At 43.5% G+C, this 21,054-nt stretch overlaps 1 protein-coding gene across 1 annotated transcript in view; it reads left to right on the forward strand.

Moving 5' to 3' along the window:
• The first annotated feature begins 309 nt into the window (after positions 1 to 309).
• The window catches only part of LOC106588954 (polypeptide N-acetylgalactosaminyltransferase 4-like), a 45,068-nt gene continuing 24,323 nt past the window's right edge, over positions 310 to 21,054 (forward strand). Inside the window, 4 exon segments of the mRNA XM_014178536.2 lie at positions 310 to 699; positions 14,789 to 15,239; positions 19,427 to 19,596; positions 20,823 to 21,012. Of these exon segments, the coding sequence (XP_014034011.2) occupies positions 14,857 to 15,239; positions 19,427 to 19,596; positions 20,823 to 21,012 (743 nt within the window). The 5' untranslated portion in view covers positions 310 to 699; positions 14,789 to 14,856.

A 21,054-nucleotide genomic window follows, 5' to 3' on the forward strand; every position in this document is an offset into this window, starting at 1 on the left:
AAATCTCATTGAACAATGCATGTTATCTAACCTGTAAACCACACTTCGTCCATGGACAGAATATATCTAATGGAGGTTAAAGAGGTAGGGATTAACGGGTAAACTGTCACGTAAGGTCAAACATACACACATGCACGCTCGCAAGCACACGCACACACACGCACATACAAAAGATAAGATGCATTACTTTGTTATTATTTTATTATTTGTGACATTGGAAAAAGTGTTACAAGTGAAACATCCTTGTTCATTTTGGAACATTGTTTAAAATTCTGTGCTGTCTTTAATATTATTTTTCCACAATGCTTTGGTCACGTGGTTTATTCAGATCAAATCGCCACATTTGCAAACTTCCTAGTGAGTGATCAACCAAGTACCTGAATTTCGTAATAACAAGAGGTTTTAAGGTCAGAAATATTTCCAGTACAAGTACGCATACATGTAGTCTCATTTATTACACAGCTTCAAGAATTCCTTTGAAATCGAGTGAAAACAAGAGCTGGCAAGATACATTCCAGAACGGAAAAGTGACAGCCCGAGCTAGCCAGCGCTCCGGACCATCATCAACGTGAAGGGATGTGGTTGTGTTGAAAGCTGCAGTCTGAGATCGAGCTAGACAGATGCAAGCCAGAGGTTGAGTCGGAGACAGAACGCCGAGCAGCTTCCAGGAACACGGAATGTAGTGGACTAGGTAATAAAGTAAGAATGAAGTTAATTTGTACACGTGGCTAATCAGGTGTAATCTGATTAGCAAACGAATACATAGATCAGCTCTGGTCGCACAGGGCTAGAGTTAGCTAACTATCAAGTAGGTTAGCTAGCTACAGTAGCTAACTACAGTAGGTAGCTAGGATTGCTTGGTCTTTTGCTACAGGAACTTTGTGTTCTTGCCAAACGTGGCTAGTTGGGTGTTTAGTAAATTTACGTTGGATGTAAATGTCTTGTTCCTGAAGGTTTCGAACCATGGTCATCCAGCTCCCGGTCAGTAACAAGCTAACCTTAGCTAGCTAGCTAACTAGTTGGTAATCTAATCAAAGAGCCTCAATATCTGAGATTTATTAACCAGCTAATTTAGTTGTCTGTCATGACAGCTGAGCTAGGCGAACCTAATAATAGCTAACCCATGTCAGTCCATGCAAATAACTTTTATACTACTGTTATTTTGTAACAAACAGTTGGTAACAACAAAATGCATTGGTTTTAGCTAGAGTTTATATTCCCTGATTTAACATGGTTATATGTTCATTCTAAAGGTGCAATGCTTTTAAACCCTTCGCAGTCCCAAGTTGAGTTATTATAGCTCACACTCACAGTAAGCCTCATCTTCTTTAAACTGAAGGGGATCTCTAGACTCTGCATTACAGTGATACGTGTTTCTGTATTGTTTCTGTATTGTCTATAATTAAAGCCTGTCAAGTTTCATGAACTAGATATGATTTATTTGCACTCTGTTGGAACAAAATGTAGGCCTTATGCTGAAGATGTACAAATGTAGCTGTACCTTTAGCCATCTACTGACACACCCACTTCTGCTGGCTCCGCTGCATCCAGACCACAACCTAAACATCAGGGGAAACAAGCACTTTGCCAAAGTTTTCCCCAAAGTCTTTGAAACTAAATCTGTCAACATACAAGGAGACATCGGCTATTTTCATTTGACAGTTTGGGCTAACATCAGACAAGATGCATCAAGTCCATTAAAGAGAAAGTAAAGCTGAACGACAAGCTTTCACTGTAGGCTTTAGACAATTTTCGTCAGTGTAACGGAGGTATGTGGAAGACATGTTATAGCCTAACTTTATTTATCAACCTCCTGGTCCAGTTTCATATGGTCGGCCTGTCGGTCTTAGTATAGTGTTTACGCTCAGTGTAATCACTGAAGAGTTGTTATTGTCGTCCAGAGCTTTTTCTGTGTCAAATGTTTACAGGGAGTATAGGCCTGTTGGCTCTTGTAGTTCGAGCTGGTCAGCTGTTCCTCTCTGGTGTACGGTTCAGTGAAATGCCGGGGGAAATTTCCCATAGGTACAGATCAAGGATCAGCATCCCCATTTCCAACCTTAACCATTAGTGATGGAAATGCAAAACTGACCCAAGATCAGCGTCTGCTAGAGAAACTTCAAACTACACCATTCAGTGAGACAGATGACATCATAGTGGAATACAGAATGTACTAGCACCTATTTTGAGTTTTTTTCAGTGCTGAATGTTTAAAAGCGAGTAAACGCTCACATATTGACCCTCATATTTCATGTTGGCCCGCTGTTCATCTGCGGTCTACCATTCAGCGACACAGATAAAATCTACTCACACACATTTTCTGAGTTACAGTGAGTGTTGTCAGTGCAACTTGTTTGACTGGTCTCTGAGATGGATGTCACAGTGAAAGCAGCAGCCCTGTTCTGTGTTTGTACTTTAATAAGACTGTTGTTGATTGACTGTAGCTCTTTGTCAGGGGTGTTCTTCTTCTTCTTCGGTTGCAGATGAAGACATTGGCGATGCTCCCATGTCCATACTAACGTAACCACTTTTAGAATGCCTGCCAAATACATTCCAGTGACAATGTGTTTCCCCTAGGATTTTTTTTCAGCAGTGGTGGCAAGGGTAAGGGGGGGAGAGAGCATTGCTACTAATGTTAGGGCAATGACGTGCTGGCTGTTCCCATAGACTTCCAGTCATTTTGCCAACGACTATCCATTTAAAAGCTTGTCTCACCAGAAATACATACATACATGCATGCATACATACATACATACATACATACATACATACATACATACATACAGTACCAGTCAAGTTTGGACACAGCTACTCATTCAAGGATTTTTCTTTATTTTTACCATTTTCTACATTGTAGAATAATAGTGAAGACATCAAAACTATGAAATAACACATGGAATCATGTAGTAACCAAAAAAGTAACCAAAAAAGTGTTAAATGGATCCAAATATATTGTATATTTGAGATTCTTCAAAGTAAAACCCTTTGCCTTGATGACAGCTTTGCACACCTATTGGCATTCTCTCAACCAGCTTTGTGAGGAATGCTTTTCCAATAGTCTTAATGGAGTTCCCACATATGCTGAGCACTTGTTGGCTGCTTTTCCTTCACTCTGCGGTCCAACTCATCAGATTTCCACCGGTCTAATGCCCATTGCTCGTGTTTCCTGGCCCAAGCAAGTCTCTTCTTCTTATTGGTGTCCTTTAGTAGTGGTTTCATTGCAGCAATTTGACCATGAAAGCCTGATTCACGCAGTCTCCTCTGAACAGTTGATGTGTCTGTTACTTGAACTCTGAAGCATTTATTTGCAAGTAGAAAGGTGCAGCAAGCTCATTGATGGCTACAATAAGCAGTTGTCTGCAGTTATCTTAAGGTGTGGAGACCAAAGGTGTTTTTCAGTTTCAACTTATTTTAGAAGAATTAAGGATTTATTTAAGAAAAGTGGTGACAATATATTTGTCCGCAACAGTATACAGCGAGAGGGATGCTGCCGTGACATGTACACAGTGCTGTGAAAAAGTATTTGCCCCCTTTCTGATATTCTCTATTTTTGCATATTTTTGATACTGAATGTTATCAGATCTTCAACTGAAACCTGATATTAGATAAAGAGAACCTGAGTTTACAAATAACAAAAAAAGAATACTTGTTAATTTAATATACAACGTTATGCAACACCCAATTTCCCTGTGCGAATAAGTATTTGCCCCGTTAAACTCAATAACTGGTTGTACCACCTTTAGCTGCAATGACTGCAACCAAACACTTCCTGTAGTTGTTGGTCAGTCTCCACATCGCTGTGGAGAAATTCTGTCCCCAAACCATCACACTACCACCACCATACATCACCGTTGGTATAAGGTTCTTACTGTGGAATGCATGGTGGTGCTAGTGTGATGGTTTGGGATGCTTTGCTGCCTCAGGACATGGATGATGTGCCTTAATAGAAGGAACCATGAATTCTGCTCTGTGTCAGAGAATTCTACAGGAGAATGTCAGGCCATCTGTCTGAGCTGAAGCACAGCTGGGTCATGCAGCAAGACAATGATCCAAAACACACAATCAAGTCTACTTGGAAATGTCTAAAAAGCAACATTTTAAGTTTAGGAATGGCCTAGTCAAAGTCAGGACCTAATCCCAATTGAGATGTTGTGTCAGGACTTTAAACAAGCAGTTCATGCTTGAAAGCCCACAAATGTCGCTGAGTGAAAGCAGTTCTGCACGGAAGGGTGGGCCAAAATTCCTCCACAGTGAGAGACTGATCAACAACTACAGGAAGTGTTTGGTTGGAGTCATTGCAGCTAAAGGTGGTACAACCAGTGGGGGCAATTACTTTTTCACACAGGGGGCATTGGGTGTTGCATATGATTGTTTATGAAACAAATGAAATAGTTATGTCATTGTTGTGTTATTTGTTCACTCAAGTTCCCTTTATCTAATATTAGGTTTTGGTTGAAGATCTTTATTTAACATTCAGTATAAAAAATATGCTAAATTAGAAAGGGGGCAAATACTTTTCACAGCACTGTATAGGCCTGCAGTCCACATCCAGTGTTGTGCAGAGGTGTAGCCTACATAGTACAGTATAGTGCAGTTAGTATTACAGGTCATTGACGGCAAGGTGCAGTGTTCGGCTCATATGCAAATTCTCTCTATTCCAGCACACAAAGTGACATAGGATCATGGCTGGATGTAAATCCTTCAGATGGCTACAGCTAAACTCTCTAGTCTCTCTAGCCTACTGTACAGCTAAACTCTCTAGTCTCTCTAGCCTACTGTACAGCTAAACTCTCTAGTCTCTCTAGCCTACTGTACAGCTAAACTCTCTAGTCTCTCTAGCCTACTCTACAGCTAAACTACGAGCTTCAATGCCATACAACTCTCCTTCCGTTGCCTCCAACTTCTCTTAAACGCTAGTAAAACTAAATGCATGCTCTTCAACCGATCGCTACCAGCACCTGCCCGCCCGTCCAGCATCACTACTCTGGACGGTTCTGACTTAGAATATGTGGACATCTACAAATACCTAGGTGTCTGGTTAGACTAAACTCTCCTTCCAGACTCACATCAAACATCTCCAATCCAAAGTTAAATCTAGAATTGGCTTCCTATTTCGCAACCAAAGCATCTTTCACTCATGCTGCCAAACACCCTCGTAAAACTGACCATCCTACCGATCCTCGACTTCGGCGATGTCATTTACAAAATAGCCTCCAATACCCTACTCAATAAATTGGATGCAGTCTATCACAGTACCATACGTTTTGTCACCAAAGCCCCATATACTACCCACCACTGCGACCTGTACGCTCTCGTTGGCTGGCCCTCGCTTCATACTCGTCGCCAAACCCACTGGTTCCAGGTCATCTACAAGACCCTGCTAGGTAAAGTTCCCCCTTATCTCAGCTCGCTGGTCACCATAGCAGCACCCACCCATAGCACGCGCTCCAGCAGGTACAGTGGGGGAAAAAAGTATTTGATTCCCTGCTGATTTTGTACGTTTGCCCACTGACAAAGAAAGGATCAGTCTATAATTTTAATAGTTTATTTCAACAGTGAGAGACAGAATAACAACAAAAATATCCAGAAAAACGCATGACAAAAATGTTATAAATTGATTTGCATTTTAATGAGGGAAATAAGTATTTGACCCTGTCTCAATCAGAAAGATTTCTGGCTCCCAGGTGTATTTTATAGCTCTCCAAGGATGTCAGGGACAAGATTGTATTTGATTCCCAGCTGATTTTGTACGTTTGCCCACTGACAAAGAAATTATCAGTCTATAATTTTAATGGTAGGTTTATTTGAACAGCGAGAGACAGAATAACAATAAAAAAATCTAGAAAAACGCATGTCAAAAATTTTATAAAATGATTTGCATTTTAATGAGGGAAATAAGTATTTGACCCCTCTGCAAAACATGACTTAGTACTTGGTGGCAAAACCCTTGTTGGCAATCAGAGGTCAGACGTTTCTTGTAGTTGGCCACCAGGTTTGCACACATCTCAGGAGGGATTTTGTCCCACACCTCTTTGCAGATCTTCTCCAAGTCATTAAGGTTTCGAGGCTGACGTTTGGCAACTCGAACCTTCAGCTCCCTCCACAGATTTTCTATGGGATTAAGGTCTGGAGACTGGCTAGGCCACTCCAGGACCTTAATGTGCTTCTTCTTGAGCCACTCCTTTGTTGCCTTGGCCGTGTGTTTTGGGTCATTGTCATGCTGGAATACCCATCCACGACCCATTTTCAATGCCCTGGCTGAGGGAAGGAGGTTCTCACCCAAGATTTGGCGGTACATGGCCCCGTCCATCATCCCTTTGATGCGGTGAAGTTGTCCTGTCCCCTTAGCAGAAAAACACCCCAAAGCATAATGTTTCCACCTCCATGTTTGACTGTGGGGATGGTGTTCTTGGGGTCATAGGCAGCATTCCTCCTCCTCCAAACACGGCGAGTTGAGTTGACCACAACACTTTCACCCAGTTGTCCTCTGAATCATTCAGATGTTCATTGGCTAACTTCAGACGGGCATATATATGTGCTTTCTTGAGCAGGGGGACATTGCGGGTGCTGCAGGATTCAGTCCTTCACGGCGTAGTGTGTTACCAATTGTTTTCTTGGTGACTATGGTCCCAGCTGCCTTGAGATAATTGACAAGGTCCTCCCGTGTAGTTCTGAGCTGATTCCTGACCGTTCTCATGATCATTGCAACTCCACGAGGTGAGATCTTGCATGGAGCCCCAGGCCGAGGGATATTGACAGTTCTTTTGTGTGTCTTCCATTTGCGAATAATCGCACCAACTGTTGTCACCTTCTCACCAATCTGCTTGGCGATGGTCTTGTAGCCCATTCCAGCCATGTGTAGGTCTACAATCTTGTCCCTGACATCCTTGGAGAGCTCTTTGGTCTTGGCCATGGTGGAGAGTTTGGAATCTGATTGATTGGTTGCTTCTGTGGACAGGTGTCTTTTATACAGGTAACAAACTTAGATTAGGAGCACTCCCTTTAAGAGTGTGCTCCTAATCTCAGCTCGTTACCTGTATAAAAGACACCTGGGAGCCAGAAATCTTTCTGATTGAGAGGGGGTGAAATACTTATTTCCCTCATTAAAATGCAAATCAATTTATAACATTTTTGACATGCGTTTTTCTGGATATTTTTGTTGTTATTCTGTCTCTCACTGTTGAAATAAACCTACCATTAAAATTATAGACTGATCCTTTCTGTATCAGTGGGCAAACTTACAAAATCAGCAGGGGATCAAATACTTTTTTCCCCCACTGTATGTTTATTTTACTCCATGTGTAACTCTGTGTTGTTGTATGTGTCAAACTGCTTTTCTTTATCTTGGCCAGGTCGCAATTGTAAATGAGAACTTGTTCTCAACTTGCCTACCTGGTTAAATAAAGGTGAAATAAATAAATAAATAAATAAACTCTAGTCTCTCTAGCCTACGGTACAGCTAGTCTCTCTAGCCTACGGTACAGCTAAACTCTCTAGTCTCTCTAGTAGAGGTCGACCGATTAATCGGAATGGCCGATTAATTGGGGCCGATTTCAAGTTTTCATAACAGTCGGTAATCGCCATTTTTCGACACCGATCATGGCCGATTACATTGCACTCCACGAGGAGACTGCGTGGCAGACTGACTACCTGTTATGCGAGTGCAGCAAGGAGCCAAGGTAAGGTGCTAGCTAGCATTAAACTTATCTTATAAAAAAACAATCAATTTCAACATAATCACTAGTTAACTACACATGGTTGATGATATTACTAGTTTATCTGGCTTGTCCTGCGTTGCATATAATCGATGCGGTGCCTGTTAATTTATCATTGAATCATAGCCTACTTCGCTAAACGGGTGATTTAACAAGCGCATTCGCGAAAAAAGCACTGTCGTTGCACCAATGTGTACCTAACCATAAACATCAACGCCTTTCTTACAATCAATACACAAGTATATATTTTTAAACCTGCATATTTAGTTAATATTGCCTGCTAACATGAATTTATTTTAACTAGGGAAATTGTGTCACTTCTCTTGTGTTCTGTGCAACAGAGTCAGGGTATATGCAGCAGTTTGGGCCGCCTGGCTCGTTGTGAAGACTATTTCTTCCTAACAAAGACACCCGACTTCGCCAAACGGAGGATGATTAGCAAAAGCGCATTTGCGAAAAATGCATCATCGTTGCACGACTGTACCTAACCATACACATCAATGCCTTTCTTAAAATCAATACACAGAAGTATATATTTTTAAACCTGCATATTTAGTTAAAAGAAATTCATGTTAGCAGGCAATATTAACCAGGTGAAATTGTGTCACTTCTCTTGCGTTCAGTGCACGCAGAGTCAGGGTATATGCAACAGTTTGGGCCCCCTGGCTTGTTGCGAGCTAATTTGCCAGAATTTTACGTAATTATGACATAACATTGAAGGTTGTGCAATGTAACAGGAATATTTAGACTTAGGGATGCCACCCATTAGATAAAATACGGAACGGTTCCGTATTTCACTGAAAGAATACTCATTTTATTTTCGAAATGATAGTTTCCGGATTTGACCATATTAACGTGTTTCTGTGTGTTATTATGTTATAATTAAGTCTATGATTTGATATTTGATAGAGCAGTCTGACTGAGCGTGGTAGGCAGCAGCATGCTCGTAAGCATTCATTCAAACAGCACTTTACTGCGTTTGCCAGCAGCTCTTTGCAATTTATGACTTCAAGCCTATCAACTCCCGAGATTAGGCTGGTGTAACCGATGTGAAATGGCTAGCTAGTTAGCGGGGTGCGCGCTAATAGTGTTTCAAACGTCACTCGCTCTGAGACTTGGAGTAGTTGTTCCCCTTGCTCTGCAAGGGCTGCGGCTTTTGTGGAGCGATGGGGAACGCTGCTTCGAGGGTGGCTGTTGTCTGTGTTCCTGGTTCGAGCCCAGGTAGGGGCGAGGAGAGGGACGGAAGCTATATTGTTACACTGGCAATACTAAAGTGCCTATAAGAACATCCAATAGTCAAAGGTATATGAAATACAAATCGTATAGAGAGAAATAGTCCTATAATTCCTATAATAACTACAACCTAAAACTTCTTACCTGGGAATATTGAAGACTCATGTTAAAAGGAACCACCAGCTTTCATATGTTCTCATGTTCTGAGCAAGGAACTTAAACGTTAGCTTTCTTACATGGCACATATTGCACTTTTACTTTCTTCTCCAACACTTTGTTTTTGCATTATTTAAACCATTATTTATTTGAGGCTAAATTGATTTGATGTATTTTATTAAGTTAAAATAAGTGTTCATTCAGTATTGTTGTAATTGTCTTTATTACAAATAAAAATAAAAAAATCGGCCGATTTTAATCGGTATCGGCTTTTAGGTCCTCCAGTAATCGGTATCGGCGTTGAAAAATCATAATCGGTCGACCTGTACTCTCTAGCCTACTGTACAGCTAGCCGCTCTAGCCTACTGTACAGCTAGTCTCTAGACTACTGTACAGCTAAATTCTCTAGTCTCTCTAGCCTACTGTACAGCTAGTCTCTCTAGTCTCTATAGCCTACTGTACAGCTAGTCTCTCTAGCCTACTGTACAGCTAGTCTCTCTCTAGCCTACTGTACAGCTAGTCTCTAGCCTACTGTACAGCTAGTCTCTAGCCTACTGTACAGCTAGTCTCTCTCTAGCCTACTGTACAGCTAGTCTCTCTCTAGCCTACTGTACAGCTAGTCTCTCTCTTGCCTACTGTACAGCTAGTCTCTATAGCCTACTGTACAGCTAGTCTGTCTCTATAGCCTACTGTACAGCTAGTCTCTCTCTAGCCTACTGTACAGCTAGTCTCTCTCTTGCCTACTGTACAGCTAGTCTCTCTAGCCTACTGTACAGCTCGTCTCTCTAGCCTACTGTACAGCTAGTCTCTCTAGCCTACTGTACAGCTCGTCTCTCTAGCCTACTGTACAGCTCGTCTCTCTAGCCTACTGTACAGCTCGTCTCTCTAGCCTACTGTACAGCTCGTCTCTCTAGCCTACTGTACAGCTCGTCTCTCTAGCCTACTGTACAGCTCGTCTCTCTAGCCTACTGTACAGCTCGTCTCTCTAGCCTACTGTACAGCTCGTCTCTCTAGCCTACTGTACAGCTCGTCTCTCTAGCCTACTGTACAGCTCGTCTCTCTAGCCTACTGTACAGCTCGTCTCTGTAGCCTACTGTACAGCTCGTCTCTCTAGCCTACTGTACAGCTCGTCTCTCTAGCCTACTGTACAGCTAGTCTCTCTAGCCTACTGTAACAACAGTAAAGCAGCCATCTGCTCTGTCGTCAGTCAGACCTTTAAGATTAAACACTGCTTTCCAGACTCCCTTGAAAACCCCTCTGACAGAAGATGCTAGATCAGGTGGCATCTAGATTAGTGATAGCGTAGCAATGGGGCAGTGTAGCCAGCCATGGATCCAAAGCCTCCTGTAGCGGGTGGCTTAGGTCTACTTGTTTTGGATTCTGCAGAGCTCACATGGTCTTACCTCAAAGAGGAGGCAGAAATTCTCCCTAAGCCAGACTGCTGTTGCAAATCCCTCCCTACCCAGCCCCACCAAGGGCTATCAGATTTAGTGGGAGGAGGGTGTGATGGACGTCTAATATAAAGGAGGTTTTGTTTAGAGGCGTTCTCCATTTTGTAACCCCAGGCCTCGGAGTCCCTTGGCCAGTGACCAGGGCATTGAGTGTGAAAGAGCCATGGCCTGCTAACATCTTGAAGGACTGAAATGGAGACTCATGCTTAGTGACTCAACAATGCTGCAGCACACCCCATTCAACGAGTCTCCTCAGACCTGAATCTGACAAAGTTTTATGGTGCATTGTGTATATATAGATCTATATAGGGCGCATAAATGAATCATTTTAGGGTGACATCCTCGCTGGCACCCTCAGAATTTCCCTGTCATGATCATTGATCATTTTTCCCCCAGAGTTAAATTGATATAGCAGTAAAACAGTGTAGTCTGGATTATGGAAGAATCTCAGTGGTACAGTAGCAAACTGGAGTGTGTGTGGACAGAACACCTCATCGGGTGTATCTTCGGAGTGGAAAGACAGAGTGGATCAAAGTTACTTTCTGAAGCCTCTGAAGTCTGTCAGTCTCTGTTGTAGTACATATCGCTGCCTGCTGAATTATTAATGCTGCGATTACACTCAATGTCAGCAGTGATGATGGAGACCGGTTTAGCAGTGTCTGCCCTCTTTGATTTGCCTCTGGTCTGCCTGTCTTCTGAGCTGAGCTGTCTGACTCTAAGCCTGTGTGTAAACACCAGATGAAGTCTGACTCTAAGCCTGTGTGTGTAAACACCAGACGAAGTCTGACTCTAAGCCTGTGTGTGTAAACACCAGACGAAGTCTGACTCTAAGCCTGTGTGTGTAAACACCAGACGAAGTCTGACTCTAAGCCTGTGTGTGTAAACACCAGACGAAGTCTGACTCTAAGCCTGTGTGTGTAAACACCAGACGAAGTCTGACTCTAAGCCTGTGTGTGTAAACACCAGACGAAGTCTGACTCTAAGCCTGTGTGTGTAAACACCAGACGAAGTCTGACTCTAAGCCTGTGTGTGTAAACACCAGACGAAGTCTGACTCTAAGCCTGTGTGTGTAAACACCAGATGAAGTCTGACTCTAAGCCTGTGTGTGTAAACACCAGATGAAGTCTGACTCTAAGCCTGTGTGTGTAAACACCAGAAGAACAGTAGAACAACCTTAGGCTTAGACTGTTGCCTAAACGTATCATCTCAGAGAACCTTGGCTATTTACACTGCTCAAAAAAATAAAGGGAACACTAAAATAACACATCCTAGATCTGAATGAATGAAATAATCTTATTAAATACTTTTTTCTTTACATAGTTGAATGTGCTGACAACAAAATCACACAAAAATAATCAATGGAAATCCAAATTATCAACCCATGGAGGTCTGGATTTGGAGTCTCACTCAAAATTAAAGTGGAAAACCACACTACAGGCTGATCCAACTTTGATGTAATGTCCTTAAAACAAGTCAAAATGAGGCTCAGTAGTGTGTGTGTGTGGCCTCCACGTGCCTGTATGACCTCCCTACAATGCCTGGGCATGCTCCTGATGAGGTGGCGGATGGTCTCCTGAGGGATCTCCTCCCAGACCTGGACTAAAGCATCCGCCAACTCCTGGACAGTCTGTGGTGCAATGTGGCGTTGGTGGATGGAGCGAGACATGATGTCCCAGATGTGCTCAATTGGATTCAGGTCTGGGGAACGGGCGGGCCAGTCCATAGCATCAATGCCTTCCTCTTGCAGGAACTGCTGACACACTCCAGCCACATGAGGTCTTGCATTAGGAGGAACCCAGGGCCAACCGCACCAGCAAATGGTCTCACAAGGGGTCTGAGGATCTCATCTCGGTACCTAATGGCAGTCAGGCTACCTCTGGCGAGCACATGGAGGGCTGTGCGGCCCCCCAAAGAAATGCCACCCCACACCATGACTGACCCACCGCCAAACTGGTCATGCTGGAGGAAGGATGTTGCAGGCAGCAGAACGTTCTCCACGGCGTCTCCAGACTCTGTCACATGTGCTCAGTGTGAACCTGCTTTCATCTGTGAAGAGCACAGGGCGCCAGTGGCGAATTTGCCAATCTTGGTGTTCTCTGGCAAATGCCAAACGTCCTGCACGGTGTTGGGCTGTAAGCACAACCCCCACCTGTGGACGTCGGGCCCTCATACCACCCTCATGGAGTCTGTTTCTGACCGTTTGAGCAGACACATGCACATTTGTGGCCTGCTGGAGGTCATTTTGCAGGGCTCTGGCAGTGCTCCTCCTGCTCCTCCTTGCACAAAGGCGGAGGTAGTGGTCCTGCTGCTGGGTTGTTGCCATCTTACGTCCTCCTCCACGTCTCCTGATGTACTGGCCTGTCTCCTGGTAGCGCCTCCATGCTCTGGACACTACGCTGACAGACACAGAAAACCTTCTTGCCACAGCTCGCATTGATGTGCCATCCTGGATGAGCTGCACTACCTTGAGCCACTTGTGTGGGTTGTAGACTCCGTCTCATGCTACCACTAGAGTGAAAGCACCACCAGCATTCAAAAGTGACCAAAACATCAGCCAGGAAGCATAGGAACTGAGAAGTGGTCTGTGGTCACCACCTGCAGAACCACTCCTTTATTGGGGGTGTCTTGCTAATTGCCTATAATTTCCACCTGTTGTCTATTCCATTTGCACAACAGCATGTGAAATGTATTGTCAGTGTTGCTTCCTAAGTGGACAGTTTGATTTCACAGAAGTGTGATTGACTTGGAGTTACATTGTGTTGTTTAAGTGTTCCCTTTATTTTTTTGAGCAGTGTAGTACACTCTTAGAGAGAAAAAAATGGGTTCTGAAAGGTTTCTCCGGCTGTCCCTATTGGATAATTATTTGAAGAACCATTTTAGGTTCTATGTTAGAACCCTTTTTAGATTCCATATAGAACCTTCTGTGAAAATAGTCATTCAATGGTTTTCCCTTGGGGACAGAAGAATAACCCTTTAGGTTCTGAAAAGAACTTTCTAGAGTATGCCATGTGCAATGCCTCCTGTATAAAATGTTGGATTTGATTAAGTGGCGCAGTGGTCTAAGGCACTGCATTGCAGTGATAGTGGCATCACTACAGATCCAGGTTCGATACCATGCTGTGACGCGACCGGAAGACCCGTGAGGCGGCGCACAATTGGCCCAGCGTCGTCCGGGTTAGGGGAGGGTTTGGACAGCTGTGTTGTCCTTGTCCCATCATGCTCTAGTGACTCATGTGGCGGGCCAGGCGTATGCACGCTGACACGGTTGCCAGGTGTACGGTGTTTCCTCCGACACGTTGGTGTGGCTGGCTTCCGGGTTAAGTGAGCAGTGTGTCAAGAAGCAGTGCGGCTTGGCGGGTCGTGTTGCGAAGGTCTCTGCTCCGTCGAGCATTAGCGCTGCCACTGAGTGGAATGAAATTAGCATAAAATCATTAGCCTTTAAGCGTTTTGTGCTTAATTAAATCTCCCTGTCATGTGGAACGCTCTTGAGTGAGAATTTTAATCTGTCAATATGAAACTTGTTATGAACATTCAACCGTTGTAATGGAAATATTTAATATGGCGACGTTTTAATATTTCATTTAGCCTGATCAACACTAAGTTTAGCATATTTGGAGTTTCTGTAACACGCATCGTTTCCAGTGTTCTATTTGCGACTCTCAAGGTGCAAATTGAAGGTCACGAGACTTGTTATGGATTATTGTCATATCTGTGGATAGTGATTGACGCCAGACTGGAGATACAAGGACTGAGGACACACTGATTATTCACTGTTGTATTGACGACATTCTATGACCACTGTGTGATTCTGTAGCAGCTCACAGTCACAGCGTTTTGTTTGGACTTTCTACAAGCCTCTCGGCTGGTGTTTAGAGAACATTTGGTGCTTTTATTAGGATATAAAGTACCTGTTTCCAAGGGGCCAGTTAGACATTTTCTCTGCTTCTGTGCTGTAGGTGTCTCCCTGTTGCAACTTGTAATAAACCAGATTGATTTTTGATTGACTTTATCTGTGGCTGCTCTCACGTTTTCGTTTACCTGGGAATTCCTTTTCCACCTGTTATAAGGGGTATAACGCCATCTGCTCACTTTAATGGTTCAAGTCTTATCAAGTCTGTCATGGATTGACTTATAACTCAGCTCAAGGTGTCTTACTACTTTTATCATAGGCCAAACTTCAAACTGGACCTAAACATTTTCTCAGCCCTCCCTGTTGTGTGTTTGTGTTTTCCACAGAGCTGTGTGGCCTGGGGACTTTTTGAGTGGCAGTTGGTGAGATTCCACTCTCTTGGTTGCCGGGGGCGATGAGGGTGCGTTGCTCCCGGAAGCTGGGCCTCCTAGCTAAGTCCTTCTTCCTGCTGTGGGTGCTGTGGCTGGGCTACCTGCTCCTGGTCCGCTCCTCCTCCTTCTCTTCCTCCACAGGGAACGATGGAGGGGGCCGCAGCCTGCTGGTTAGGCACATAGCCCCCGTGGAGGAACAGGGGAACGAGCAGCTGGCCAGGCCTGTGTACGTGAAAGCGCCGGCGGACGCAAACGCTCCCGGGGAATGGGGCAAGGCCACCCGGCTAAACCTCAGCCCGGAGGAGAAGAAGCAAGAGGAGGACAGCGTGGAGAGATACGCTATTAATATCTTTGTCAGCGATAAGATCTCCCTGCACCGACACATCCAGGACAACAGGATGAAGGAGTGAGTAGGCAAATTATCTTCATCTTCACACAGTGGGAACATCTCAATTGCATTCTCATCGCGTCCTCTCTCCTCGTCTTCTTCTCAAAATTGAGAGGTCCCTCCCCTCTGACCTTGTCCTCCAATGGGTTTTGAGAAAGAGGGGATGTGAGGAGTATGCTATTGGGATTCAGAGACCCCACCCCCTGGCATTTCAATCCATCTGGACCAGTAGTTTAGACCAGTAACCACCTCTGATTGTACAGGTCCAGTGAGGCTGATTGCAGAAACGTACATTAAACCTACAACTTTGACAAATGGCTACTAATCTGTGTTATGAAGCTGAATTAGATTTGGCTAACCTGGTGTCATGTAAGACAGTGATATTTCCTGTACAGCTGGGATGAATGAGTAACTTCCCTAACTGGCCTTACTCAGTTTAAAAGTACTCATTGCACTAGAGGACTGAACTTTGATTAATTGCCTCAATAAAAAGTCTCCATCTGTGTCTCGTCTTCTCAGCTGTTCACAGCAGAAGTGATGCTCAGTGATAATGTCAGCCATCATGTGATAATGTATTATATTATTACCCCTCACAACAAATAATTAAGAGTATACTATAATATACAAAAGTTTGTGAGCAAAATAATTACAAAAATACAAATTGAAAAAATTGAAAAAGATATTGAGTAAATGTTGGTTTCTTTTCATTTTGATAAGAGACAAATGTTATGATTTTAAGGTTATTTGTTGATGTAAAAATCTAAATGTACTGATTTTAAGGTTGTGTCATTAGATTTGTAGGGTTGCGAGAAATTCGGGCCAAAAAAATAAAGGGTCCCTGAATGCTCAAACAAACGTTTAAAGCTAAATCCTGACTTCAAATACAATCACCCAACTCCAATTTTTGTGCAAGGCAAGCATGACGTCAGTTAGTAACACACAGTGTAAGTTGAGATCTGGCCAATCACATAACAGGAGACTTAAATCTTGTTAGGCACGTAAATTGCTTTGAATGTAGCAGATTTGTTACCTACTACTGTGTTTACCTATATTGTGAAGCATACCGTTGTTTGCATAAAGATCGGCAACAAAACCGGTTACTACTCGTCTATAATCAAGCTGCTACACACACACACACACACACACACACACACACACACACACACACACCATTATTACTGTGGATGAATTCAAGCTTGTGTTTTTGTTACTTTTCATCTGTTTTCCATAAGACGCTGTTCTGCTTGAGTTACAATGACTTCCAATAAACACTGAATCTGTCTGGGCTCATGGTCAGCTTCCAATAAACACTGAATCTGTCTGGGCTCATGGTCAGCTTCCAATAAACAGTGAGGCAAGGATCATTATTTTTATTTTTTTAAAGGCACATGAGCTGTCTCTCCAGTTCTTTACAGAGTAGCCTCCGTCCCTGACTGTAGAGGGTAGCCTCCGTCCCTGACTGTAGAGGGTAGCCTCCGTCCCTGACTGTAGAGGGTAGCCTCCGTCCCTGACTGTAGAGGGTAGCCTCCGTCCCTGACTGTAGAGGGTAGCCTCCGTCCCTGACTGTAGAGGGTAGCCTCCGTCCCTGACTGTAGAGGGTAGCCTCCGTCCCTGACTGTAGAGGGTAGCCTCCGTCCCTGACTGTAGAGGGTAGCCTCCGTCCCTGACTGTAGAGGGTAGCCTCCGTCCCTGACTGTAGAGGGTAGCCTCCGTCCCTGACTGTCGAGGGTAGCCTCCGTCCCTGACTGTCGAGGGTAGCCTCCGTCCCTGACTGTCGAGGGTAGCCTCCGTCCCTGACTGTCGAGGGTAGCCTCCGTCCCTGACTGTCGAGGGTAGCCTCCGTCCCTGACTGTCGAGGGTAGCCTCCGTCCCTGACTGTCGAGGGTAGCCTCCGTCCCTGACTGTCGAGGGTAGCCTCCGTCCCTGACTGAAGCTCTCAAATGCCATTCTTTCTCTTATTTCCCCTTTGGTGCAGAAACCTGAGTTCTGTTTCTCTTTTTCTTTACCTCTCTCCTTCTGCTTGGCCCCTTTCTCTCTCTGTCTCTGTCTCTCTCTGTCTCTCTCTGTCTCTCTCTGTCTCTCTCTGTCTAACTCTGTCTAACTCTTTCTCGCTCTTCTCTCTCCTCACTTTCTCATTTTCTCTATCTCCCCCTCTCATCACTCTCCTTTTTCTCCATTTGTTGTCCTCTGGTCTCTCCATGAGAACGGCTCAGGCACGTTGTCCTCTGGTCTCTCCGTGAGAACGGCTCAGGCACGTTGTCCTCTGGTCTCTCCGTGAGAACGGCTCAGGCACGTTGTCCTCTGGTCTCTCCGTGAGAACGGCTCAGGCACGTTGTCCTCTGGTCTCTCCGTGAGAACGGCTCAGGCATGTGGGACGTCGGTGTGATTTCTTTCCCCTCATATTTCTGTTTCTTGTCATTTCCACAACTCCCCACTGGAATGAGACCAAATGCTCCTCTCCTGCAATGACCAAAGCAACTCTCTAGCAAACTGTCACATGTACACTGCTCCAAAGAGAGTGACTGATTGTGTGGTCTGTCTTGCAGTCTTGCAGTAAAAATTATTATTCTATATTTATTATTATATATTCGTTATCTATATACACTACCGTTCAAAAGTTTGGGGTCACTTAGAAATGTCCTTGTTTTTTAAATAAAAGCACCTTATTTTTGTCCATTTAAAGTAACATTAATTGATCAGAAATACAGTGTAGACGTTGTAAATGACTATTGTAGCTGGAAACAGCTGATTTTTAATGGAATATCTACGTAGGCGTACAGAGACCCATTATCAGTAACCATCACTCCTGTGTTCCAATGGCATGTTGTGTTAGCTAATCCAAGTTTATCATTTTAAAAGGCTAATTGATCATTAGAAAACCCTTTTGCAATTATGTTAGTGTAACCGATGTGAAATGGCTAGCTAGTTTGCGGGGTGCGTGCTAATAGCGTTTCAATCGGTGACGTCACTCGCTCTGAGACCTTGAAGTAGTTGTTCCCCTTGCCTTGCAAGGGCCACGGATTTTGTGGAGCGATGGGTAATGATGCTTCGTGGGAGACAGTTGTTGATGTGTGCAGAGGGTCCCTGGTTCAAGCCCAGGTAGGGGTAAGGAGAGGGACGGAAGCTATACTGTTACATTAGCACAGCTGAAAACTGTTGTCCTGATTAAAGAAGCAATAAAAATGCTCCAGATACTAGTTGAGTATCTGGAGCATCAGCATTTGTGAGTTAGATTACAGGCTCAAAATGCTCAAAATGGCCAGAAACAAAGAACTTTCTTCTGAAACTCATCAGTCTATTCTTGTGCTGAGAAATGAAGGCTATTCCTTGCGAGAAATTGCCAAGAAACTGAAGATCTCGTACAACGCTGTGTACTACTCCCGTCACAGAACAGCGCAAACTGTCCTTCAAATCTGTGGAGGGAGCTGAAGGTTCGAGTTGCCAAACGTCAGCCTCGAAACCTTAATGACTTGGAGGAGATCTGCAAAGAGGAGTGGGACAAAATCCCTCCTGAGATGTGTGCAAACCTGGTGCCAACTACAAGAAACGTCTGACCTCTGTAATTGCCAACAAGGGTTTTGCCACCAAGTACTAAGTCATGTTTTGCAGAGGGGTCAAATATTTATTTCCCTCATTAAAATGCAAATCAATTTATAACATTTTTGACATGCGTTTTTCTCTATTTTTGTTGTTTTTCTGTCTCTCACTGTTCAAATAAACCTAACATTAAAATTATAGACTGATCATTTCTTTGTCAGTGGGCAAACATACAAAATCAGCAGGGGATCAAATACTTTTTTCCCCCACTGTAGATATTCCATAAAAAATCTGCTGTTTCCAACTACAATAGTCATTTACAACATTAACAATGTCTACACTGTATTTCTGATCAATTTGATATTTTAATGGACAGAATTTGCTTTCTTTAAAAAACAAGGACATTTCTAAGTGACTCAACTTTTGAATGGTAGTGTATATTTATTAATTTTTAAAACATTTTATCTAAAGTTTTTTTTCACTAAAGAATAATGTCCATCTATAGGAAGGGTTATTTTATGTTTTTCTTTTTTGCTTAAATTATTACCTATCCCTTAATCTTTACATTTATTTAGGGATTAGCCTTCGATCATTTAATTTAAGATTAGCCTTTGATAGGCTGAAAGCAATCCTAATAAACAACATCTCTGTCTTTCATTTGAGTACAGATGCAGAGCTAAGAAGTTTGACTACGGCCGTCTGCCGACCACGTCAGTGATCATAGCGTTCTACAACGAGGCCTGGTCCACCCTGCTCAGAACCATCCACAGTGTTCTGGAGAGCACTCCCGCTGTCCTCCTGAAGGAGATCGTTCTCATAGACGACTTTAGTGACCGAGGTGAGACGGAGCTTTTTTGTCCTTGTCTTTTTTGGGGATAGTTAATAGTAATTTTTACACAGTTTAATGTTCTGTTAGCCTAGTCAGCACCTCTACATACAGTTCGTGCTTTGTCGTTGTCTATTTTGGGAGAAAAAAATTCATAGAACATATTTTAATTTGTGAACATCTGGTTAATAAACGTAGTTTTTATATGAACAATCCTTTATGCCAAGAAAACACAAGTTAGAGAGTAAAAGAAAAGGTTAAAAGATGCCTTAGAATACCTAGCTAATATTTGTCAGGCATTGCGTTTCACCCCAAAGTTGACGGTAATACAGAACAGGGTCCTTACTTAGAACAGTAACGCTGTAGGCCGAACAATGGGGCTTATCTGTACATATCTGAGATGAGATGAGCCAGAGAGTTCTGTGAGAGAGAAAGGACATATCCTTCCACGGAGACAACACAGTCACTGCTGAGTGTCAGTACAAGTGGAGTTTCTAGTGTTTATGTGTGGCGCTGGTCAGGAAAAACGAATTATATAATAGTTCTCTATGTATGTGTCAGTGAATAGGCTGTCTCTGACACACACAGAAATAGATTGAGCCAAATGATTCAAAATTGCCACCAGTCCACCCATTATGGCATAATTGACCTGAATGGGGGATGTCTGTTCTATTCATTTGATTCTATGCTCAGACATGATAGCTGCTCTCTCTGACCACATACTACAGTTTACTCTCCACCGCCCTCTGAGACCAGTCAGGATGTAAGATGCCACGTCATTCTCATCCACAACTGTAATATACAAGAGACTGATGATGAGGAGAGAGGAAAGCACTGTCATCAGCACTATTGACGGTGTCTTCCCCTTCAGGGAGACTGGGACTATCATTTTCATTGTAGATGAATAATAATTTAGCTTAGCCTGTTGGTCTGTCAGTATGCAAAGATAAGATCTGTTTATTTGTTCTACTTTCTATTATTGTCTACATTATTATCACTGCACTGTTGGGAAAGAACTCTCAAGGTAAGAATTTCACTGTACTGATTTACACCAGTTCTCTCCTGTGCACACAGCAGATAAACTTTTTGAAAACAGTTGCGAAGTAAGGATCTGTTCCCTTCCCATACTATCAATTATGAGTTTTTAGAAGTACAGTGGCTGCATTGTGTGTGTGGTGTGTGTGTGTGTGTGTGTGAGAGAGAAGCCTTGACCATCTATCTCTCTGTGTGAAACCCAGTCTATCTGCAGTCTCAGCTGGAGCAGTACATCAGTAACTGGGAGCGTGTCCGCCTCATCCGCACCAACAAGAGGGAGGGGCTGGTCAGGGCGAGGCTCATCGGCGCCACCTACGCCACGGGGGACGTATTGACCTTCCTGGACTGTCACTGTGAGTGTGTCCCCGGCTGGATCGAGCCGCTCTTGGAGAGGTGTGTTTCACTTAGCCAGCATATTGACAATGTGATTACAAT

This window comes from Salmo salar, chromosome ssa27 (assembly GCF_905237065.1).
Source record: "Salmo salar chromosome ssa27, Ssal_v3.1, whole genome shotgun sequence".
Classification (NCBI taxonomy): Eukaryota; Metazoa; Chordata; class Actinopteri; order Salmoniformes; family Salmonidae; genus Salmo; species Salmo salar.